The sequence below is a fragment of the Mus musculus genome, chromosome 13 (genome assembly GCF_000001635.26).
Source record: "Mus musculus strain C57BL/6J chromosome 13, GRCm38.p6 C57BL/6J".
NCBI lineage: Eukaryota > Metazoa > Chordata > Mammalia > Rodentia > Muridae > Mus > Mus musculus.
The window spans coordinates 54,566,485-54,590,165 of NC_000079.6; the positions used below are offsets into that span (position 1 = coordinate 54,566,485).

Sequence of the window (23,681 nt, forward strand, 5' to 3'; positions counted from 1 at the left end):
ATACTTCATTTGTGAATAACACACTTGATTTGCAGTGTGACACTTGAAAAAGTATTCCCAGTGTTTTTACTTTACTGCTCCTGGGAGGAAAGGGTGCAGATCAATTCTCACATAAAAGGTTAAACATGGGGACGGAAGTGAAGGCTCCTCAATGGAGAACACTGGCTGCCGTTCCAAAGGACCCAGATTCAATTTCCAGCACCCATAGGACAGCTCACAGCTGCTTATCACTCTTCATCCAAGGGGTCCAATGCCCTTTTACAGCCTCAGCATGTGAATGACAGACAGGCACACATCTATGCAAGCAAAACAAACACAGGGCTGGAGAGATGGCTCAGTGGTTAAAAGGACTGACTACTGTTCCTAGAGGTCCTGAGTTCAATTCCCAGCAACCACATGGTGGCTCACAACCATCTGTAATGGGATCTGATGCCCTCTTCTGTTGTGTCTGAAGACAGTGACAGTGTATTCACATACATGAAATAAATAAATTCTTTAAAAAAAAAAAAGACAAACAAACACACACACATTTAAAAAACAAATCTTTTATAAGGTTAAAATGTCTTTTTTTAAAAACAAATGAAATATTTTGAAAATATCTTGTTTTAAGATTTATTTATTTATTTTATGTATGTGAGTACATGTGATTGGCTACTATTGCAACTGGTAGATCCTGAGAGAGAAACCGAGGCAGGACAACCAGGAGCAAGAGACCTCAGGTGGCAGTGAGCACATTGAGAACGGACTCTTAGGAGAGAGCTTCAGTGAGGCAGCTCATTTAATGGAGGGAATAAACGCTATTTAAACCTTCGAGGGGATGGAGGCTTTCAGGGTGAGTGAACATCATTGGCCAGGGCCAGGGTGCTAGGGATACCTCATTACCATGAGGAAGGATTCCAGGTGCTACTGTGCGGCTGGACATGACCTTATAATGGCTGTCTTAGTCAGGGTTTCTATTCCTGCACAAAACATCATGACCAAGAAGCAAGTTGGGAGGAGAGGGTTTATTCAGCTGACACATCCACATTACTGTTCGTCACCAAAGGAAGTCAGGACAGGAACTCACACAGGGCAGGAATCTGGAGGCAGGAGGTGATGCAGAGGCCATGGAGGGGTGCTTGCTGGCTTGCTTCCCCTGGCTTGCTCAGTTTGCTTTTTTACAGAACCCAGAACTACCAGCCCAGGGATGGCACCACCCCCAATGGGCTGGGCCCTCCCAGCCTTGATCACTAATTGAGAAAATGCCTTATAGCTGGATCTCATGGAGGCATTTCCTCAAGGGAAGCTCCTTTCTCTGTGATAACTCCAGCTTGTGTCAAGTTGACATACAAAGCCAGCCAGTACATAGGGTGAGGAAGTTTAGCCTGGCAACTCAGGCTACATAACCTCCTGGGGGTGGGGGACAAATGTGGGAGTGCAGGGCTACTTGTGCTGGGACACACAGGCTTGATCATACACTCCTGTCCATGTCAGACCCCAGATTCTGGGGTTTGGACATGCCTTGACCTCACTCTTGTTCCGGGCCTGTTCTCCTTGGTCCCACAATTCCCTGGCTTCACATTTGGACATGCATATTTTAGAATAAGTATTAGTTAATACTGTGGAGAAAATAATCAGATCAATAGTAATAACTTAAAATTAACAAATAAAAAGACAATGAATCCTTTGGTCCAACTTTATGTCTGTCTACGTGTGTTTATGGAGTGTCTGCCTGTGTTTATGAGGTGTCTACATGCATGCTTAGGATTGCCATGTCCTGTAAATGACACCAAATTGGTTTATAAGTGAGTGCTCACTTAAACTGAAGGTGCCCAATTAACCTTCATTCACTTTAGTTCACACTATCAATGGAATTTCAAAACACAAGTCTTGGCTTTCACAATCTACACAGCCTCTGGTGTGAACACAATGATTAGACAATCCTGAGACAGGGAAATCCTGCTCAGGGTATCACGTTCAGGGTCTGAGCACCAGGGTCGTCTGTAGGGCAATGACAAAAACTTTAGAGGAGGAGCCTCCTCTGAGGGGAGGAGCCTGGTCTGGGGGTGGAGCCTGCTCTGCCCCACTGCCACCGCCAGCTATTTGCTTCAGCAGGCAGGTCTTTCTGCTGGAGGGGTGCTGCTTCCAAAAAGACAGAGTGCCTGCTCTCTGAGTAGGGAGGCTTACGTCTTTGGGGCTAATGCCAAAAGTCAGTGGGCCGTAGCCCAGGAACTACTCATGCTTTTTGTTCAAACCAGAGTTCCTGTGGTCCTTCCTGTGGTCCACATGGGCAGAGCTGTAGTATGTGTCAGCTGGTTATGCCCCACATTGGCCACCAGATTAAGCCTTTGCTTGAGTTTTAGCAAGTGGTGTTGTCTACGTGCTGTTTTACAGCCTGACTGATACGTCTATCATGGAGTCATTTGTGCTAAGGCCTGGAAACCTCTTACAGTACGTATTGCAGCACATGAGTGCCTGGTGTCCTAAGAGGTCATAGAGGGCATTGGATTCCCTAGAACTGGCATACAAGCAGTGCCATGTGGGTACTGGGAATGGAACCTGGGTCCTCTGGAAGAGGAGATAGTGTGCTTAAATTTTTATTTGCATTATTTTGTATGTGTTGATATTTGGCCTGCATGTACGTCTTTGTATCATAAGTATCTCCTAGTACCCATGGAGGCCAAAAGAGGACATTGGAATTCCTGAAATTGGAGTTACAGACAGCAGTATGCCACCTTTTGTGCAGAGACCCAAACTGGGTCCCCTGGAAGAGCATTGCATGTTCTTAACTGGTAAGCCATCTCTCTAGTCCTGCAAATTAAATATATTTTTTAAATGATTAAAATAGAGGACAAGAAGCATTCATAACTGGGTAATCTTGGTCAGAATGTTAGCTAGTTGGCCATTATTTTAAGTGTGACTCCACAAGAGGAACCAAAGGAGCCCCTGTTGCCTGGGAGAGAGACTGTTTCCCAGTGGTGCAAACTGGCCACCAAGCTTACTGCTCTGAGGGGGAGGAGCCTGCTCTGAAGGGGAGGAGCCTGCTCTGCAGCACTTTCTTGACTTTGTGCCCCACAAGCAGGAGGGGTGCTGCTTCTGTAACCCTGGAAAGTAGAGTGGGAAGAGAAAGTCTCAAGAGGTGACTGTTAGTTCTTCCTGGAATCTAGGCTGAATGCAGATTTAAGAAAACGACTTCAGGGGGGCTAGAGAGTTAAGAGCTCAGAAGGTAAGAGCACTGACTGCTCTTCCAGAGGTCCTGAGTTCAAATCCCAGCAACCACATAGTGGCTCACAACCATCTGTAATGGGATCTGATGTCCTCTTCTGGTGTGTCTGAAGACAGCTACAATGTACTCATCATTTATAAAATAAATAATTATTTAAAAAAAAAAAGAAAGAAAGAAGGAAAGAAAGAAAGAAAGAAAACTTTTCGGCCTTATTCTGCCAGATACTGAGGCCTAGTGAAGAAGCCTGAGTTTAGAGACCTGTCTTGTTCAGTTCAGTACTGGAGTGACTCAGCACGACCTACTTCAGCCTGTATCTGCCTAGCTACCACAGATGAGTCAATTTGTTTTGTTTTGTTTTGTTTTGTTTTGTTTTGTTTTGTTTTGTTTTGTTTTTCGAGACAGGGTTTCTCTGTATAGCCCTGGCTGTCCTGGAACTCACTCTGTAGACCAGGCTGGCCTCGAACTCAGAAATCCGCCTGCCTCTACCTCCCAAGTGCTGGGATTAAAGGCCACCATGCCCAGCGAGGAGTCAATTTTTTATAGGCTCCTTGAGATCACTTCACACCTTCGTCATCTCACACCATCCCATACATCATTTCACCCCATACCCTCTGTCACTCTTCCCCACACCCTACGCGTCATCTCCCCTCACCAAAAAATCCCCACCTCCAGACTGAGTGTGGTGGTGCATGCCTTTAATCCTAGCACTTGGGAGGCAGAGGCAGGCAGATTTCTGAGTTCGAGGCCAGCCTGATCTACAAAGTGAGTTCCAGGACAGCCAGGGCTATACAGAGAAACCCTGTCTTGAAAAACAAAAACAAACAAACAAAAAGGCAGTTCGAGGGGACTGGAAAGATAGGTCAGGAGAACACTGACTGTTCCTGCAGAGGACCCAAGTTTGGTTCCCAACACCCACATAGTCTCCATAATTCCAGTTCCAGAGGATCCGGTGTCCTTTTCTGGCCTCTTTGGGCATTGATCCTGACTTTTTCTTTTCTTTCTTATTTTAAATTTTCATCCTTTCATTTGAACTGATCTAAATTTCTAATAATTTACTTTTATTTTATTACGTTGGTGTTTTTTACTGCTCGCATGTCTGTGTTAGGGTATTAGAACCCCTAGAACTGGAGTTATAGACAGTTGTGAGCTTGCCATGTGAGTGCTGGGAATGGAATCCAGGACCTCTGGAAAAGAATCAGTGCTCTTAACGTCTGAGCCATCTCTCCAGCCCTGACCTTCTCTTTGGAGGCCTTATGCCTGTCTTGTCAGTGAGACAAGGTCAAAGAAAATGAGAGGCAGTGCCACTGGTGAACTCAAGCCAAGTAAGCTCCCATAAGTCTTCAGTCTCTGATCCAGTTTGCATTCTCATTCTCTAAGCCACAGCCTGTGAACAGAAGCATAAGGTGGTCGTTAGCTTTGGGAGCTTTGGGGTTCCAAAGGTATGTATGACATTGACACACACATGTGTTTGTTGTCAGATTACTGCGAACAACAACCTATTGTGTTTTAGCTTCTTCTTTAGGTCGTTCTGGTCCTGGTAGCAAAGTAAAGTCATGTTTGGCAAAATGCAGTACAAGTAGTGCTTTCAGTAAAGCTAATAATTGATCTTTTCTACCTTATTCTGCTTCATAATGACCCCCTGGAGTACATCTTCATGGTCCTGGAATGATGTTTGTGTTTGAATAGGAGACAAGCAGGCAGGCGTGATGGTGCATTTTAGTGTCTGTCCGGTCTTTGTGAGTTTGCAGGTAGCCTGGTCTATAAAGCAAGTTCCTGTCCAACCAAAGCTAAAAAAAAGTAAAGCGACCCAGTCTTTAAAGAACAAAGCTGAAAAGGCAAGGAAGGTAGTCTGACGAACCGTAGGCCCACCCACCTGTCAACAGACTGTCATTTTAGCTATAGTACCTGTTGTGTTAGAAAGTGGCTCAGATCCAGACAGATCACACCAGACCCACACAGCCCCACCAGAAGAGGGTTCACTGGGGGAAAGCAAGGAGGGAAGAAAGAGGGAAAGGGGGGCAAGGGGTCAGGGACTCCGTCTTTTATTTGGGTCTTAACATAGATGCCAGGTGATCATGCTGGTGAGGAGCACGTGGGAAGTATAAGCTGGGAGTGTGTGGTGGTTGCCATGACAACAGATGCAAGAGGGTCCTTGTTGCCCAGGGATGACATCATTCCTGGATTTAGAGGCTGACCTTGAAGCAGCTTCTAATGCCAACAGTACCTCCTTTGAGGGGAGTCTGAAAAGTCACAAGGTTTTGGCACCCATTTCAATCTTTTTCCAAACATGAGACTCAGAACTAGTGGCTGAGAGCTGCCTGCAGTGGTTACTGCTGGAAGCTGCTGGGACTCCAGGATACTGGCCTGTGAAGGAGTGGTTCATGAGTCAAGTGCTTTAATATTGTCTATTAGAGAGAGAAAGAGAAGGGCTGGAGAAATGTCTCAGAGTTGAAAGCACCAACATGGTTGCTGTTCTAGAGGGTCAGGGTTCGCTATCCAATCCAGAACCCACATTGCTCATAGCCCTCTGTAACTCCAGTTCCCACATCCCCTTCTGGTGTTGCAGACACCAGACATGGATGTGATATACAAATATACCTGCCAAGCAAACACACATACACATAAAATTTAAAGATAAATGTGATTTTTTTTTGAAAGAGAAACTTTCAAAGTGGAATGGGTTCCAAGAGAGGGTATGGTTCAGATTTCAAGAGGTAGGTGTTTTTAAAGCCGGGCGTGGTGGCACTCGCCTTTAATCCCAGCACTCGGGAGGCAAAGACAGGTGGATTTCTGAGTTCAAGGCCAGCCTGGTCTACAAAGTGAGTTCCAGGACAGCCAGGGCTACACAGAGAAACCCTGTCTCGAAAAACCAAAAAAAAAAAAAAAAAAAAAAAAAAAAAAAAAAAAAAAAGTAAAGAGGTAGGTGTTTTAAAATGGTTACAAAACAAGGCAACAGTGGATAGGAGGTAAAAAGATAACTTGAACTTTCCTTGTGTACAAAATGATGGTTTTCCCCCAGCACCAGAGCTCTCTCATGAAGAACTAGAATTATCAAAGGTCATCAAGCAAAGGGGCTTTAATCCATGCACTACTTTCGATCCGAGTCAGACCATGAACAAAAGTTAGAGTCAGGTCTTACTGAGGCCGATCTCTAACTGCCTTACTTTCTCTTTCTCCTCCTTCAGTTTCCGGGGAGGGATACATTTCAATTTCTCAGGGTCCATTGTGCCAATAGTCTGATAGCAAAAGTGAAGGGTGTATATAAATGTTCCCAGTGTGTGTGTGTGTGTGTGTGTGTGTGTGTGTGTGTGTGTGACTGGAGAGGTGGCTCAGCACCTTAGAACACTTATCACTTTTGCAGAGGACTCAGATTCAATTCCCAGAGTCCAATATGACAGCTCGAAATCATGCATTAACTCCAGTTCTAGGGGCTGCGGGATCCTCTTTTGACCTTGGGAGGCACCAGGCACTCCAGTGGTATGCATTAGAGGAGAGGAGAGGGAAAGGGAAAGGGGAAGGGAGAGGAGGAGAGGGGGTGGGAGGGGAAGGGAAAAGGGAAGGGAAGGGGAAAGGGAAGGAAAGGGGAAAGGGAAGGGAAGGGAAGGGAAGGGAAAAGGGAAGGGAAGGGAAGGGAAGGGAAGGGAAAACGGAAGGGAAGGGGAAAGAGAACGGAAGGGGAAAGGGAAGGGAAAAGGGAAGGGAAGGGGAAAGGCAAGGGAAAGGGAAGGGGAAAGGGAAGGGGAAGGGGAAAGGGAAGGGAAGGGGAAGGGGAAAGGGAAGGGAAGAAGAAAGGGAAGGTGAAGGGAAGGGGAAAGGGAAGGGATTGGGAAAGGGAAGGGAAAGGGAAGGGAAAGGGAAGGGGAAGGGAAGGGAAGGGGAAGGGGAAGGGGAAAAGGGAAGGGAAAGGGAAGGGAGATCTCTCTCCTGCTCTGCAAATAGTAATTTCTGAATCAATGGTTCTCAACCCACAATCACAAGCTTTTACATTGCAATTCACAACGGTAGCAAAATTAGAGTTACCAAGTAGCAAGCAAAGAAAATCTTATGGTTGGGGTCACCACAACATGAGGAACTATATTAAAGAGTCACCATGAGGTTGAGTGCCACTGAGAGTAAAACCTTTCAGAGTGCTCTATTCTGCTACCTCCAGACTTCTATCAAATAAGCAAAATGAACCTCCCCCAAAGAGGTGTTGCTATTGAGATTTTTTTTTTATAGAGGTATTTTGCCTGCTTGTATATCTGGGCACTGTGGGCATGAGTGTGCATGGTGTTTGCAGAAGCCAGATAAGATCTGCAGTTACAGAAGGTTGGGAGCAGCTGTGTGAGTTCTCGGAGTAGAACTCATCAGGTCCTCTGAAAGAGCAACCAGTGCTCTGAACCAGTGTCATCTCTACAACTCCGATAGAGGTATTTTTTAAAACTAAGAAACAAAGCCGGGCGTGGTGGCACACGTCTTTAATCCCCAGCACTTGGGAGGCAGAGGCAGGCGAATTTCTGAGTTCAAGGCCAGCCTGGTCTACAGAGTGAGTTCCAGGACAGCCAGGGCTACACAAAGAAACCCTGTCTCGAAAAACCAAAAACCAAACCAAAACAAAAAACCCTAAGAAACAAGAAGTCAAGACAGAAGGGGAAGCAGCATAGATATGTAGCCAAAAGTAAGGGGGCCCAAAAAGAACAGAGGTTAGGGCACAGAGAAACTGGCTAAGGAGTGTGTAGTGTGCGTGCTACTTTAAAGAGGCAGGCATAGCTGGACACTGGGACACTCTCTCCCATTATCCCGCAGACGCAGTGAAGGCCAAAGGACTGCTGTAGCTTGGGGCACCATTTTTTTTCCTGTTTCTCTTCTCTCTGATGCAGTACTTGGAAGCCCTGCAGTCTCTGGGAGTGGCTGACAATGTGATTGCTCTGAACTTTCCTTGCCAGACAGACATTCTTCATTGCTGTGCACAGTAAGCCACCAAAGGTTTGGAGAAACTTCTTCCTTCTGCCATCCCACTGGCGTATGATCCCATATAATTAGTTTCGAGATTTCTCTTTTTTGTGGTCCTGAGAAATACCCAGGTGACATAGATTGGGTTTAAATGCCAAACTAGACTATGGTGCGACCTTGAGCAACTTAATACCTGCTAAGTCTCAGTGTTTCCTTCTCTGAAGGGACTCAACAGGTCCGCACAGCCTCACTTCTACCACACTGGTCAGGGAGTGGAAGATCCATCCTGGACCGAACCCCTACTCGGAAAGCCCATCCCACCCTAGTGCCCCTTCCCCACCGCAATACAAGCGCAGCCTTCGCTGGCAGCGAGCAGTGCATTGTGGGGCTTGTAGTGTGGCGGGGTCCGGCGGGTGGGCGCGGCCACAGCTCCATCTTCCACCGCAGGCTGGTCGGTCTTGCTCCCAGGCCAAATGGCGCCGCGGCCGCTGGGCCCCTTGGTGCTGGCTCTGGGTGGCGCCGCAGCCGTGCTGGGCTCTGTGCTCTTTATCCTCTGGAAAGCTTACTTCGGCCGCGGCCGGGAGCGGCGCTGGGACCGGGGCGAGGCCTGGTGGGGCGCGGACACTGCCCGCCTCCCTCAGTGGGACGAGTGGGAGGTGAGTGCGAGCCGCCGAGGTCAGGGAGGCCTACGCATGCTGTGAGCGCGGAGTGCAAGCGCGAGGGCCCGGGCAGGGCATCGGGCTCGGTAGCCCCGTGGGCGCGGTAGGAGCCAGCCAGGCGACAGTGCAGTAAGCGCAGTGGCGCCGCCCCGGGGATCCCTGGTAGAGCCCTCATTCCCGGTGCCGGATAATCGTGAGATCTTGGGATTGTCTTGGGTTTACTGTTCGTGGAAGCCAAGGATTTATGATGAGAAAGATTGTGCGCGAAATCATGAGGAGTCAAAAAGAAAAGTGAGACTTTTAGTTTAGGACTCAAAAAGCAGCTCCTGCCCTGCAATGTCAGACCACAGGTGCCTGCCCCGGGACGCGTGGATGGCGTGCAGGGGCACCGTGGTGCACTTCGTTGTCCCTAGGGAAGGGAGGGTCAAGAAGGAGGTTGGGGATTGCAGCCTTCGTCTCTGTCCCACAGCCCGAGGACGAGGAAGATGAGCCGGCCTTGGAAGAGCTGGAGCAGCGGGAAGTGTTGGTGCTGGGCTTGGATGGCTCAGGGAAAAGCACGTTCTTGCGCATGCTGGCCGGGAAGCCACCGGTGGAAGGCCACGTCCCTACCTGGGGCTTCAACTCTGTTCGGCTGCCTACCAAGAATTTCGAGGTGGACCTGTTAGAGAGTGAGCAAGAGACACACTCCCCCTTCTCCCTGTCCTCACTGATGCCCCAGGGCCTAGATTATTTGGAGATTATCATACAATGCATTTCTAATCAGGACATTTCCCCTTTATGAAACCCTTCCTGCTTCTCTTCAGGGCACAAGATACAGAACATTCTAACACTTAGGATTTTTCCTTATCCTGTGTATCCAAATGGTCCACCTACCTTTCACCACACATGCCTTACACTGGCAGACTAACAGCTAAGGGTTCATATGCCAGGTATTTGACAAACACTGCTTATAAAATACCCCACACAACTCCACAAAACTGCCATCAGTTAACCTGCCTGTTAGATACATGTACAAACAGGTTTCTGACAAGCTAGATCACGAAAGGTTTCCCCCAGTGTTCCAGTGTTCTGGCTGCCTGAAGAGGGCATCGGATCCCCCTATAGATGGTTGTGAGCCACCATGTGGTTGCTGGGGTTTGAACTCAGGACCTCTGGAAGAGCAGCCAGTGCCCGTAATGGCTTAGCCATCTCTCCAGCCCGGTGTTCTCATGCAGCAGGTCCTCCTGGCCCTCACGAAGGGGACTTGTTTCTTACCTGTTCTTTGCATGCATCTCTCTGCTTGGAACACTTGACAAACTACTACCACTCATTCTGAGCTATAGTGTCTTTTCTTCCATTAGTCGGGGTTTTGTCATTTGTTTGAGATGGTTTCATGGCATTGAGGCTGGTCTTGAACACTCGAACCTTCCTTCTCCACCATCTGAGTGCTAGGGTTACAGGTACACACGGCCACAACCAAGCCTCAAGTGTGATTTGTGAATGACATCTTTTGAAGCTTACCTTTGAAGTCTGGCCTCTGCCTGACTCTGGTCCCCTCCTGCTGCAGGATTTGTCACTCACCCTCTGTCCCTGATGAGGCCAGGAACACTGTGGTCACAGAGTGTATGATCCATTTCTGGCCCAAAGGCTCAGCCCTCTAATAGGTACCCGAGGGGGCTTATTGAGTGAGTGGTCTGAGAGGCGACTGAGGAGCCCTACCTGTAGATGTAGGAGTCTTGGGATTTTGGACTTCTCCACCTGGGTCTAGCCTCAGTCTCTGAGGAGTTAGGAGGGACTTCGAGGCACAGGACTAAAACTGTGAAGCCTGGGTGTGCTTATTTAAGCACTAGGGATAGAGTTGAGCTTTGAGAGCCGAACTCTTAGCCTGAGTGGGTCTCGTTCTTAAGCATTTGTGGTCTGGTCATGCCTGGCCATACCTTTTCTCCCAGGTCGTAGCAAACATTGATCTTTACTTAGGACCACCCATCAAGCTTTCTCTGTCTCTTCTTGAGCCAAAGGACAGGAATTCAGTGAGTGCCTGACAGAAGGAGCGTTCACTTTCCCACCCAAGTGAGGTGTTCTCACAAACCCATGTTCTGACGGACATCAGGATTCAGACCCAAATGGCTGTCAGGCCTGTTGGTTCACACCTGTAATCCCAGCCCTCCGGAGGCGGTGGCAGGAAAGCTGTCAATCAAGTCCTAGAGCTTTTTTCCCCCACAACAGTCCCTTCACGTGGTCTCGGCATCGTGGCTTGGGGATCAGCTGAGAATGCACACTGTGGCAGAACTGGCAAGGGAGCACATTTATTACTGGCAACACCTTCCTTAGTGCACCACCTAGGAAATCGAATGTATCGGTTCTGTCCGCGGTACACTTGCATAGCCTGGCCTACTCCGAGGGCTGCTGTCTGCTTCAAGCCCCTTTCGTCTCTCCCATTTAGAACTACAGTTGCTCCCTTGCAGATCGTCCCATGGAGTCAGCGACTGGTATCTTTCAGAAACATGGTCTGGACCCTTTTCTCCTCTCTCTCTCTCTCTCTCTCTCTCTCTCTCTCTCTCTCTCTCTGGAGGCCCCTTGCTTGTCACGTTTTCCCTTCCGCGCATGCGTGGAGCTTGTTCTTTGTGCTGCCCGAGATGCTTGCTTTTGCTTCTTCCTGTGGCTAGCTCCTCATCCTCCTCTCCGCTCACACCCAGCCTCCTTGAGGAGACATTTCCAGATCGCCCAACCCAAGACCAGCAGCACACTCCGGCCACTTCCCCTTGTTTTCCCTTGGTTTTGATTCCGTGCTTTCTAGAATATGTCTTATCTGGTTGCCTGGTCCATTCTGGCTAGGGAGGGAGTTCCTAGAGAGCCGGGACTCCAGCCTGATACCCAGCACCCAGGTGAGTGCTTGGCACCTGGTAAGCACTCAGTAAGTATTTGATGAGTGCCTACTGTGTGCCAAGACATTGTGCTGAGGCTTTTGGGGGGATTTAGAGTGGAGAGAGAGAGAGAAGCAGAACCGGATTGGGGTGCAGGGTAGCCAAGAGGAACTGAGCAGAGGGGCAAAGAGGAACAGAAAGGCAGCCCAGGCGCGGGCGGACACTGTGGCTAATGTCGTTTGGCACGACTCTGTACAGTGTTCCCGAGGGAGGGAGAGGAAGGGATGACAAGCCTGAGTGGGACTGAGTTGGGGGTAGTGGTACACTGGCAAGGCATGGGACTCTAGCTTTTCTAGGCTTAGGGATCCCTGGTTTCCCATCAGTTATCATTGACCAGGGAGGGAGCTAGGAACTGATAAGAGGCAAGGAAGCCCAGCAACTACGGCCCAATGCAGCCGGTGCCTTTGGGGGTCTGCTGAGACCTCTTTGTTCAGTAAGAGACTGGTACACTAGGGTAGCGCCCTCTCAGGAGATCTGACTGGCTCTGGGCTGTGGCAGCTTCTTTGTCCCTGACTAGTGGACCCTTAGGATCCGGAAGTGGGTTGGGGCTATGGGCAGAGCCATGCTACAGGGAGCTCTGCTCTGAGCTGACCCTTGGCCTCTCTTCAGTTGGTGGCAGCCAGAACCTGCGCTTTTACTGGAAGGAGTTTGTCAACGAGGTGGACGTGCTGGTGTTCATGGTGGACTCGACTGACCGGCTAAGGCTGCCCTGGGCTCGGCAGGAGCTGCAGAAACTGTTGGACAGGGATCCGGATCTGCCTGTTGTTATAGTGGCCAACAAGCAGGTGAGTGCTATGGGAGGTGAGCCAGTTGGTCTTCTCACTGATGCCTGGGCATAGGATTGCATGGCATAACCAGCCAGTGCCTGACATACTGTCCCCGCCCTCCCCTTTCCACTTCATCCTTCCTTCCGGTTTCTTTTCTCAGTCCCCCTATCTTCTGTTACCCTTTACAGATGTGATGCCAGCCGCAGTCTTCAGTACTTTATTTTCCTGGATTTTTTTGAGACATCTGTCTTGAATACTTTATGCAACCCAGGCTGGCTGGAACTCATAATTCTGTCCCTAAGTTCTGGGATTGTAGGTGTGTACCACCACACCTCCCTTAAATGACATTATTGGCCTTATGCAAGGTATACAATACTGTTTCCGCTTTATTGGTGGGGCCACCACAGCTCAGGGTGACATAATAGAGGATGGTGGTGCTGGGATGCCTGCACTGAGCTGAGAAGTGGGGTACATTAAGTAATGGGAGCACAATGTTCAGGCACAGTGTGAACACCTGACAGCCATCACCCCGCTTTCGTCCCGCCACACCCCATGATAAGCTCTGTTGTTTCTTTAAAAAAAAAAAAAAAGATTTATTCACTTACTTTATGCATATGAGCACACTGTCGCTGTCTTCAGACACACCAGAAGAGGCCATTGGAACCCATTACAGAGGTTGTGAGCCACCATGTGGTTGCTGGGAATTGAACTCAGGACCTCTGGAAGAGCAGTCAATGCTCTTAACCACTGAGCCAAATCTCCAGCCCCAATGGTGTTTTCTTAGAGCCTCAGAAGTACCCAGGGCACTGAACTGTTAGACCATTATAATTGATAGCTGATAGTTTATGGCATTTTGAACCGACAGGAGGTGTCTCCGTTACTTACCTGAGTTATCTTAGTTACTTGTTGTAAAGAGACATCATGACTGAGGGGACTTACAGAGAGTGTATTGCTGGCTCACAGTTTCAGTTTTGAAACCTTGAAGATATACACTTTTCCCTACAAATCCATACCTCCTAACCATCCCAAACAGTTCACTGACCTTGGATCAAGCATTCAGAACTGTGAGCCTGTGGGGGCCATTTTCATTCAAACCAGTACAGGAGGCAACTGAGGGGTCTTACCATGGAAGAATTGCTCCAGGGATCCCGAACCAATGATGAACTTTAAAGGGATCAGCTACAGTATCTAGTAGCCTTTTTTCCCTTTCCCCAACCCCAGATTGTCTGGGAGTTACCCCACCGTATGCTCTTACATTGTAGTCATAAGACAGAGTAGGGATTCCAGAAGGTTCAAAGGTGTGGTCATTAGGCAGGCGGATTTCTGAGTTCGAGGCCAGCCTGGTCTACAGAGTGAGTTCCAGGACAGCCAGGTCTACACAGAGAAACCCTGTCTCGGAAAAAAAAAAAAAGTGTGGTCATTAATGTGACCTTGGAACCTAAATCTGCTGTTTATCATCGTGAGGAGCTAAATGACATCACTGAACCAGCTTCCTCATTAGTTATGTGGATCCTGAGAACCAAGGACTTGGTAGGCAGGTACCATCTTGGTGCCTAACAAGTTAGAAAGGGCTATTTCTTGTGACAATGATGGATTACTCCATGAAAAAAGGGTGCCACAAAATGATGAAGGAGGGCACCGAATTTCTTCCACAGGATCTAGAGGCACTTCCTGGGATTTGGGGTCCAGAGTAGTAGCTGAACATTTATGTCTGTTATCATACTGGGATCGGTCTGACATCCATGCTGTGCTGGCTTGTGTTCACTGCAGGACCTGAGCGGGGCCATGAATATGGTGGAGCTGCAGCAGGAGCTGGGCCTCCTTGCTAGTTATAACCAGAGGGAGGTTTTCCTCTTGGCAGCCAGCATTGCCCCTGCAGGATCTGGCTTTGGGGAACCCGGCACTGTGCACATCTGGAAATTGCTCTTGCAGCTTCTCTCCTAAGCTGGACCCACCTGCCTGCTGCCCAGCCTTGAATACCACATTTCTGCCTTCTTCCGCATTGTTGTTGCTAGCCTAGGCCTTGGGCAGGAGCATCATAGCAACGCTTCCTCTCTTCCTCAAGAGCAAGGCCAAATCCGTGCAGAAGTCTTCCCGGTGAGGTAGACGTGGGGCTGAGGCAGGGAGGACGCCATAGTGTAGCTCCAGCTTGCCTTGCCTTGCCTTCCTGCAGTGTGATGCTCAGCAGGCTCAGTGCCCCCCAACCCCCCTTTGCAGGTCCCACTGCTTGCAGAGCAGTGTGGATATCACAGGTACTTCTGAGCCTGCGTCTCCCGTCTCATGTCTCATGGTTCACTCCTGGTAACATCATACATTTAACATGTGGAAAGGTTCTGGGTACAGCACAGCAAGTCCTCGCTCCTAGTCCTTCATTATCCTCCAGCCCCTGCTCGCTCTGTCTGTGGCCTTGTGTTCCTGCCTTTCTAGCCCCGGGGCCATTATTTTTAAAGGGAGATGATTTCCATGTTTTTTTTTTTCCTAAATGCCATCCCTGGCAGTGCCAAACCTGAAAACCTTAGCACAGAATCTTCTCGACACCTCCCCACTGTTACTACAGCCTGGCCTTGCCAGTCTTTACTGACCACAAAGTGCAGTTCACTGAACAGGGTGAAGGGTGGTTTTGCCCAGGTCTGGAGACAACCTGCTGCTTTTGTACTAACTGTGCCAACACCCATGTTTACACAAGTCTAGAGAAGGAAGGAGCCGGAGTCCTGGAACAAGACTGGAGCTAGGGGGTTGGGGGGGGGGGGGTCAGCCTCAGAATGGCATTTTATTTATTTATTTATGTATTTATCAAAGGAATGGGCCAAAGTTCTAGGTTCTGTTTCTAGGTGCTGTAATGAAAACCCTAGGAGACTGTCAGAAAAGCTGAAGCTTAGAACTGTTTGGAATTATGATTGAGATTAGGTAACCTATAGCTGTCAATGGAGACACAGAACTGTAGCTTTCCCCTCCCCTCCCCTCCCCTCCCCCAAACTGGCCTTGAGACCATAACTGGAAGCAAGTACCTCAAGGAGACCTAGTACTCATGGTCCAGGACTTAGGATAGGACTAGACGAGCCATCAGAATGACTCTTCCTGTGCCCACGGCGGGCACATCACCAAGCCTTCTGGGACCATTTATTTGCCAGCCAAAAACAGACTGAAATTCTGTATTCTCTGAAGTGAACATTCCACGACTGTGACCGATGCAAAGCTGGACCCCATGTTGACCCTGGTGCAGGCAAAAGAGCCTCGGTCTGCCAGGGACACTGAATGACAACAGCACTGTTGTTTGAGACAGTGTCACTCTGTAGCTCAGGCTGGCCTTGAATTGATGGCACTTGTCCTTCCTCAGCCTCCCGTGCTGGGATTATAGGAAGCACTGTGCCATCACGCCTGGCGCATTCAGTCTGCTGTTTGAGAATCACTGTGCTGTTTGCCAATTGTCCAACATACAGCCCAGGAAGTGGAAAGCGTCGTTAACGTGAGCACAATCATCAGAAGGGGGGCGGGCTGTGCCCTTGGACTCCAGCCCATGAGAACAGAATTACTACAGGACAAAGCACTCTCATTACAAGGGATTGTCCTGCTTTTGTACTAAATATTTAAAGAATGACTAGGATTTTAAAGTAGTTGAAATTTTGTTGGACATTGTATGTCTGTTCTGAGGATTCCGCCTCTCCCCAGTGCTAAAGCTTACCTTACAACCAGACTTATTGAGAGAATTTCTTTTTCCTAACTGAAAGACCTTTGTCTAATGCGTTTTATCATGTACAATTGTCATATTGTCCAAGGGGTGGGGGAGTGTTAAGAATAAACAATTTCACTGTGTCTCCTGAAGTGACTTTACTTGAGGCTAGACCTGGTGGTTTATGATCCCAGCTGCTCTGGAGAACGCACAGTCAATCAGGCTGGATCAGTAGGTAAAGCCTGATGACCAGAGTTTGACCCATATAAACATGGGTAGAGAGGACTGACCCCTCAAGGCAGGCTTCCCAGTGCTAGAAAACAAACACTCTCTGGGCACTCTGCACCTACACTAGTTTAGGAGGAACTATCAACACAAGCCGGCTGCAGGACGATGACATCCACCCCCTGCCACAGGGCCAGACCTCAGACTTTGATTCGGGTCTTGGCAGATACTTTACTCCACAACCTCAGAGGCCAAAGTCCTTTCTGGCAATCAACTTTCTCCTGCCCTTATACCTGGAAGATGATGCTCTCCAGCCCATGAGCTAGCAGCACGGGGCCAACAAGGACAACTTGTAAAGTGGAGTGTCACCAGCTCTCTACGGTGAAAGTAACAATAAATGCCAGAATGGCATTATTCAGGGCATCGTCCTCATCGTGAGGACGGCTGATACTTACAGTTCCTCAGACAGTGAGCTCCAGTCACTTACCCTCTGACCTTTGGGACAGTGAGTTCCAGTCACTTACCCTCTGACCTTTGGGACAGTGAGTTCCAGTCACTTACCCTCTGACCTTTGGGACAGTGAGCTCCAGTCACTTACCCTCTGACCTTTGGGACAGTGACTTAATGCCTTTTAACCCTCAGAAAGGGATCTAGCTGATGTCCCCAGAAACCAAAAGTTTTCTGCCAGCTGGGCAAAATGGACAAGTCTTTAATCAAAGGACTCAGGCAGATGGACCCCCTGAGTTGAGTTAGAGGCTAGCCTAGTCGACATAGAGTTTCAGAACAGCCAGAGCTACATAGACCATCTCAAAAAAAAAAAAAATTCTTCCGCCTCCATGCTTAGGCCTTGGAGGCAGCCCAAGTATATGCCTTGTGCCAAACACTATAGTCCCTTGTCCAGAAGCTCAGTTGGGCAAGGACATCAGGAAAAATTAAAGGCACCATGGATGAGAGTGTAGCTTAGCAAGAAAGCTTGCACAGGTGTTTCATCTCCAGCAACTGCAGAATAGACAGCTCTGGCTATGAAGTTTACGTGCCCTGGGAGCAAGGAAGATGGCAGTGATGGCTTCTAGAAGCTGGCAACCAAATTCTGTAAACAAGTTGAGGGAACTTCTAGCCAATGACACAAGCTAGGATTGTGCAGAGGGCAGAAGCTACAGAGGCAAATGATGAGTACACACTAGACCCTAAGGACTGCTCCAGGCACGGGAGATTCTAGGGCCTCTTGATACTGGAGGAAGGATGAACTGCTGTCTTCAGAACAGATTTGATGTCACCCCACACCCACTCTGGACACCTGACCTGTTTCCCTATAACAAAAATAAAAGTGCATCTTACCAAATGTCATAGGCAATGTATAAAATATGCTTTTCAAGAGCGCTGAAGATACAATACACACAATTGCAGGTTTTTACATCATTCATAGTTGAGGTTAGTTAGGCCTTAAAATGCCCAGCTCAAACCCCTTGCCCGTGATCCTGTTACAGAGTAGGTATCACATTCTCAGGCCACTGCTTGCAAGAGTCCTGCCAACAGAAGATGGCCATGCCATGGAAAGCCTAGCAGTGGCACACGGTAGAGTAGTGCGAGCAGGCTGCCGGTCCCAGATGGCAAGTTTGGGTCCCTGATGTTTGATTTAAGCCATGGCCAACAAAAAGCAATCCACAGTGAGCAGAGACCTGGCTCCTTACCCTTCTATGTCAGCCCAGGCCTCCCGGAGAGTGTCTGGAGGAAACCGAGACTAGGAGCACTGACGAGGAAGAAGGCAAGGCAGCGCCTACAAAAGCCCAGGACTGCAGTACTTGCTGTTGAGCTGATAATCCATCTCCGCTCGCTAGTAAGATTAGCTTTTCCTGGGACAACTCCAGAGCTTAGCTGGGCACAGTAAACACAAAAATATTACACAAGTGTGCCTTTAATCCCACCTAGGGCTACACTGAGAAGCCCAGTCACAAACAAACAAACAAACAAAAACCCACCTAGTCATGTTACATGGGTAAAATATTCCTTTATCATGTACAGAACAAGCTGAAACAGAGCATCCCTCTGAAAAGAAACAGCAGGCCCCGGCTTTCTGTAAGCTCCCAACAGAACACAAACCATGGCCTTGAAAGAGTTCCTTCTCCAGGTGGTGGTGGTGCACGCCTTTAATCCCAGCACTTGAGAGGCAGAGGCAGGTGGATCTCTGTGAGTTCAAGACCAACCTGGTCTACAGAGAGAGTTCTAGGACAGCTAAGGCTATTAGAGAGATGCTCTTTCTCAAAAAACAACAAAACAAAATGAAGAGTTCCTTCTCCAGAAGGAAGGGGGAGGGGGCACGTAAGACCCGATTCCACAGGACTTAGCCAGCATCACTGATGCTCCACGCCCCTTGCCTTACAGCCTGGCTTTGGTTTCGTTGTTCCAGCAGACCTAGGTCTGGGGGTGTGCCCCACTCAGTCTACCTCCATCTTCTTACTCTGCAGAGAATCGATGAAGGCTTGCCACTCCGTTGGGTAAAAGCGCTTATAGACATTGATCTTATTCCGGATCTGTTTTGGGGTGTCTTGGTAGTAATTCTTCTCATCCCGGGCCATGGCCTATAAAGGAAGGACAGACATGTGGAGGGATACACAGGCAGACGCTCAAATCCAAATCCTAGCGCTGCCTAAATAGAGTGTGCCACTTCCAATCTATCCCTGGGGTCCGGCTCTCTCATCTCAGAAGCCATTAGAGGGCTGGAAAGCTGGTTCAGCGGCTGCTCTTAGAGAGGACCCAAAACAGTTCATAGCCATCTATAACTCCAGTCCTGAGGGAATCCAATACCCTCTTCTGACCCACACAGGTACCAGGCACACATGTAGTGGACGTACACATAGGCAAAACACAAACATAAAGACATCTTTAGACTTTTTCTCCTCGTTTCTAGTCAGCTGCAGACAGGCCAGTGAGTTTCCCCACAAGCCCGAGTGTTCTTCCTGTGGGCAGAACTCACCTTGTAGTCCTCCCCGTGATTCTCTACCATGTACCGCACATAGTCGATGAGGTCCCGAGACAAGGTATTTCCTTTCTTCTCTGGGAGGCTGGCTTCTGCCTCCAGGTCTGGGGGAAGAGAAGCCAGGAAACGGAATGAGGATTTCCTGTTTGTGTTACATGCGCTGCCCAAGTACCTAGCCATCCAATCCCAGGTCACAAGACTTGTTGGACAGCAGCACTTTCCCAAGTCCAAAACCAGAACTCACGTTCTCAGGCCCTAGAATCCCCAAGCCTACCTCCTACCCATCAGCGTGGCAACTCCTGAAAACCAGTTCTCAAGTTGTGATTTAAAACGAAAACCACTACGCTTACCAATCTTACTCCGTGTCAGGCCCCAGGGGCAGCAAGATGGGAAGTTGGATTGTGTCCAGCTCCACTACCAACACAAAGTCTCTTCTTGGTGTATTATGCCAGCATTTGAAATGGGAAGGTCAGAATTGCTCAACATTAGGGCTGCAGGGTTAGACCCAGGTACAGCACTTGTATGTGTGAAGGTAGAATCCTGACCATGGACCCAATCATTGTTATACTTTTAAAACAGGTAGGAGGGGGCTGGAGAGCTGGCTCAGCTGTTAAGAGCACTGACTGCTCTTCCAGAGGTCCTGAGTTCAATTCCCAGCAATCACATGGTGGTGGCTCACAGCCATCTATAATGGGTCCAATTCCCTCTTCTGCTGTGTCTGAAGACAGCAACAGTGTACTCACACACATAAATAAAGTCTTTAAAAATATATTTAAGACAGGTAGGAAGTACCAGCACTTAGAAGCTGATCTCAAGTCCATGGTTAGCCTCAGCTACATTACAAGACAGTATTTTAACAAATGAAACCCACAAGTGTGTGTGTGGGGGGGGGGGGGGCGAGATGGCTCAGCGGTTAAAAGCAATGACTGCTCTTCCAAAGGTCCTAAGTTCAAATCCCAAAAACTACATGGTTGCTCACAGCCATCCGTAATGAGTTCTGAAGACAGCTACAGTGTACTTACATATAATAAATAAATCTTTAAAAAAAAACAAAAAACAAATGAAACTGACAAATAAAAGAAAAATAAAAGCCAGACAGAATTCGAGTACAGCTCAGGAGCAGAGCACGCTTTCATGCTAATTCAGTCTCCAGGACGGCAAGGAGAATAAACGCTAAGCAAATGGGCAAAACACAGAAATGATGTGGTCAGAACCAATCTAAGCGTGAGGAACTAAAACTTCTTAAAGTCAAAACCATCTCTGACCTGGTGGTTGGACAGTCCCAGCTTTGCAAAAACAATGTCAGGGCTGTATTATGTAGCAGTGTGAATATATGTACCAACACACTTGTACTTTTTTCTTCAAGGCAGTGTTTCTCAATGTAGTCCTGGCTGTTCTGGAACTTGCTCTGTAGACCAGGCTGTCCTCCAACTCACAGAGATCTACCTGCCTCTGCCTCCCAAGTGTTTGGATTAAAGGCGTGTGCCACCACTGCCGGGTCAGAACTATACATTATAAAAGGGCCAAGAAGGTAAATTTTATGTAATTCTTTCAGCTACAATTTAAATCTTAGAAAAATTCTTACAGGTGCCTTTAACACCAGAATTTAAGAGACGGAGGTAGGTTGTTCTTTGTGAGTTCAAGGATAGCCAGGGCAACATAGACTACATCTAGAAGAAAAAACAAAAACAAACAAAAAAAAATCAAACACAATTACCTTACCACCTTAAGTATATGTGGCTGTGAATATTTCCAGAAGGGTGTAGGTCCCCTCGTTGAACTGTCGAAAATTCTAATGTGAACCAGCCAAATAGAAGACTCAAAATAATTTCATGTCAAGCATCTGTCTATTCAAATCAGGAGATGTGAAAAAATAAAATCACCTGAATGGAGGTATGGCTATAAGGCTGAGTGTACACTTAGCATTCAAGAGGCCCAGGGTTCAATTTCCAACACACAAATAAAAAATGACAAGGGGCTAGAGAGATGGCTCAGCAGTTAAGAGCACTGACTGCTCTTCCAGAGGGCCTGAGTTCAATTCCCAGCAATCAGGTGGTGGCTCACAACCCTCTGTAATGGGATCCGATGCCCCCTTCTGGTGTGTCTGAACACGCTACAGTGTACTCCATATGCATACAATAAAAATAAATTAATTAAAAAAAATACACACACACAATAAACCTACAACAGGTAGGGAAAAGGTTAGGCAAGGATTCAAGAATATTCTCAGCCCGGTGTGGTGGCGCAAACCTTTAATCCCAGCACTTGGGAGACAGAGGCAGGAGGATTTCTGTTCGAGGACAGCCTGGTCTACAGAGTGAGTTCCAGGACAGCCAGGGCTACACAGAGAAACCCTGTCTTGAAACAAACAAACAAACAAACAAACAAACAAAGAATATTCTCTTTCCTGCAGGGTGTGTGCCTCTCTCTACAGCAGGAACACATGGGGAGTAAATGTATCACTGGACAGACTAAATGACAGGCCAAGCTCTCGAGTCATGAGAAACTGGGCACAAGCCTGAGACCTTCTTCTTCGTCCTTTCAGACACCCAGTTCTAGCTTGTATGAGCGTCTACTACCTTAGTTCATCCATTGAAATCTCATCAATATTAGCTGGAAAACAACTCAGCCAGGGCACAGTACTACTTGTGAACCCTGGACTTCTTCGTTTCTCTCTCTTTGAATCTTGGGCTCTCTGGCTGTAGAGTGAAGAGTCAGAGTGCCCTTTCTACATGAGAGAGGACAGGACGGTAGAAGAACACAGCCCACACTCACCATTTACCACATAGGGCTTCCGTACAAGATCCCGGGGTCGCTCCTCCGTGTCTACCTCCATGGCCTTTACCTGTAAAGAACAGGTTTGAGACCAACAGACAAGCACCTTTGGTCAGAGTTTGACCAACGTTAGGGAAGGACATTCCCTATGGAAACACAACTATGTCTTGTATCAGAAAATCCTTGCCCAAAGTCACTAGAACCAGATCACACCACACACGGTATGTTCATGCTCACACTCACATGTCATACCACACACAGTATGCTCATGCTCACACTCACATGTCACACCACACATGGTATGTTAATGCTCACACTCACATGTCACACCACACATGATATGTTCATACAGTTGCATATGACACCCACAGTAATATTTTTAACAAGCAATTCATCTTTCTGCCTATATCTATGCTTTCCTTACTCTGCTGTGTAGTAGCACCACAAAAACCATGTGCATGAAGAGCGCTTTATAAGTTACAGGGAGCCATGTCCGATAGCTTCTTCATGGGGAGGACTTACCTGCCAGTGCTTAGTTATAATTTTACTAAAAAAAAAAAAAAAAAAAAAAAAACTCTTGGGGTAAGCCGGGGGGTGTTGGTGCACGCCTTTAATCCCAGCACTTGGGAGGCAGAGGCAGGCAGATTTCTGAGTTCGAGGCCAGCCTGGTCTACAAAGTAAGTTCCAGCACAGCCAGGGCTATACAGAAAAACCCTGTCTCGAAAAACGAAAAAACAACAAAACAAAAAAAACCCCTCAAGCTCTGGGGGACAGAAAAAGATACATTCTAGAAAATTCCACTGACCTGAGAAGAAATGGTAAGCAGAGGAGGGGGCGTGAATAAAGGAGGTCGTTAAAGGTCTTTGACCAGAATTAGTGCAAGCAAAATGACTTTATCACAAATATGGGAAGTAAGTGTGTGTGTGTGTGTGTGAGAGAGAGAGAGAGAGAGAGAGAGAGAGAGAACAAATTCTGAAACTCTGCTCAGTGAAGGAACGTCAGGTGGGAAGGAAAATAGGAAGCGGCTAGTGTGGAGATGGGGAAAGTGCTTTGCGTTATCAGTACCTTCTTCTTACGGAGGGGAACCGCCTTGTTGGGGTCCATGGCCAACCCCATCTCCGCCAGGTTCTGCCGCACGGATTTGGTGTGGTCCCAGGCATGTCGTATGTGGGAACTAACATCAAAGAGAGAGAGAGAAATCGAGATTCTGTCACCTCACCTTAGATCCCAGCCCAGGCCCCCGCCTCCAAACTGGCCCCTCACCACTCAATCCGTGGCGCTGCCTTCCGACGAGCATTCCGGTTCAGACGCTTTCGGTTGACGTTGTAACCGAACTTCTGCCTCCGAGTCTTTCCCTTAGCCTTGGGCATCTCGCTAACTGCCCCAACAGCAGCTCAAACCCTTGAAACAGCAGCTCAAACTCAAGAACCACGCTCTCAGAGCCGCGTGTTAATAGTCTCCGTCCACCCGTGCGCGCAAGGATTCTTGGGAAATGTAGTTTTAGTAGTTAGTGCCTCCACATTCACTTACTACAACTCCCAGAAAGCAACGGGCAATGGCGCCTGCGT

The 23,681-nt window shown here is 48.2% G+C and overlaps 2 protein-coding genes and 1 non-coding gene across 6 annotated transcripts; 2 read left to right on the forward strand and 1 right to left on the reverse strand.

Annotated features, from left to right (window-relative positions):
* Nucleotides 1–8,562: 8,562 nt before the first annotated feature.
* On the forward strand, nt 8,563–16,281 carry Arl10 (ADP-ribosylation factor-like 10). 3 transcript variants are annotated; one of them, NM_001377082.1, is made up of 4 exons: nt 8,563–8,793; nt 9,266–9,464; nt 12,309–12,484; nt 12,655–16,279. In NM_001377082.1, the coding sequence occupies exons 1-4, from the start codon at nt 8,611–8,613 to the stop codon at nt 12,658–12,660; spliced, it is 564 nt and encodes a 187-aa protein (NP_001364011.1). In that variant the 5' UTR covers nt 8,563–8,610; the 3' UTR covers nt 12,661–16,279. The 3 variants fall into 3 exon arrangements, with proteins under 3 accessions (NP_001364011.1, NP_064352.2, XP_011242846.1); NM_019968.3 differs by having other exon boundaries at nt 14,237–16,279; XM_011244544.2 differs by lacking the exons at nt 8,563–8,793; nt 9,266–9,464 and adding an exon at nt 9,475–11,660 and having other exon boundaries at nt 14,237–16,281.
* On the forward strand, nt 11,655–11,737 carry Gm24195 (predicted gene, 24195). The gene has a single exon (NR_162773.1). It is a non-coding gene; the product is annotated as a predicted gene, 24195 (primary transcript).
* Nucleotides 16,282–17,706: 1,425 nt separating the features above from the next.
* Nucleotides 17,707–23,613, reverse strand: Nop16 (NOP16 nucleolar protein). 2 transcript variants are annotated; one of them, NM_178605.4, is made up of 5 exons: nt 23,377–23,590; nt 23,179–23,287; nt 22,114–22,183; nt 19,336–19,442; nt 17,707–18,940 (listed from the first exon to the last, which is right to left on the reverse strand). In NM_178605.4, exons 1-5 carry the CDS (start codon nt 23,481–23,483, stop codon nt 18,797–18,799), a joined length of 537 nt encoding a protein of 178 aa, NP_848720.1. In that variant the 5' UTR covers nt 23,484–23,590; the 3' UTR covers nt 17,707–18,796. The 2 variants fall into 2 exon arrangements, with proteins under 2 accessions (NP_848720.1, XP_030103152.1); XM_030247292.1 differs by lacking the exons at nt 17,707–18,940; nt 22,114–22,183 and having other exon boundaries at nt 19,359–19,442; nt 23,377–23,613.
* Between the last annotated feature and the right edge of the window lie 68 nt (nt 23,614–23,681).

What these genes read in the sequence shown, in the direction of transcription:
- Arl10 (NM_019968.3), top strand. Translation starts at nt 8,611, where the DNA reads ATGGCGCCGCGGCCGCTGGGCCCCTTGGTGCTGGCTCTGGGTGGCGCC. An exon ending in CGAGGTGGACCTGTTAGAGA is followed by an intron (nt 9,465 to 12,308) that starts GTGAGCAAGAGA and finishes GCCTCTCTTCAG; the next exon opens with TTGGTGGCAGCCAGAACCTG. An exon ending in TTATAGTGGCCAACAAGCAG is followed by an intron (nt 12,485 to 14,236) that starts GTGAGTGCTATG and finishes TGTTCACTGCAG; the next exon opens with GACCTGAGCGGGGCCATGAA.
- Nop16 (NM_178605.4), bottom strand. Translation starts at nt 23,483, where the DNA reads ATGCCCAAGGCTAAGGGAAAGACTCGGAGGCAGAAGTTCGGTTACAAC. An exon ending in GAAGCCCTATGTGGTAAATG is followed by an intron (nt 19,443 to 22,113) that starts GTGAGTGTGGGC and finishes CTCTTCCCCCAG; the next exon opens with ACCTGGAGGCAGAAGCCAGC. An exon ending in ATCACGGGGAGGACTACAAG is followed by an intron (nt 18,941 to 19,335) that starts GTGAGTTCTGCC and finishes CTTCCTTTATAG; the next exon opens with GCCATGGCCCGGGATGAGAA.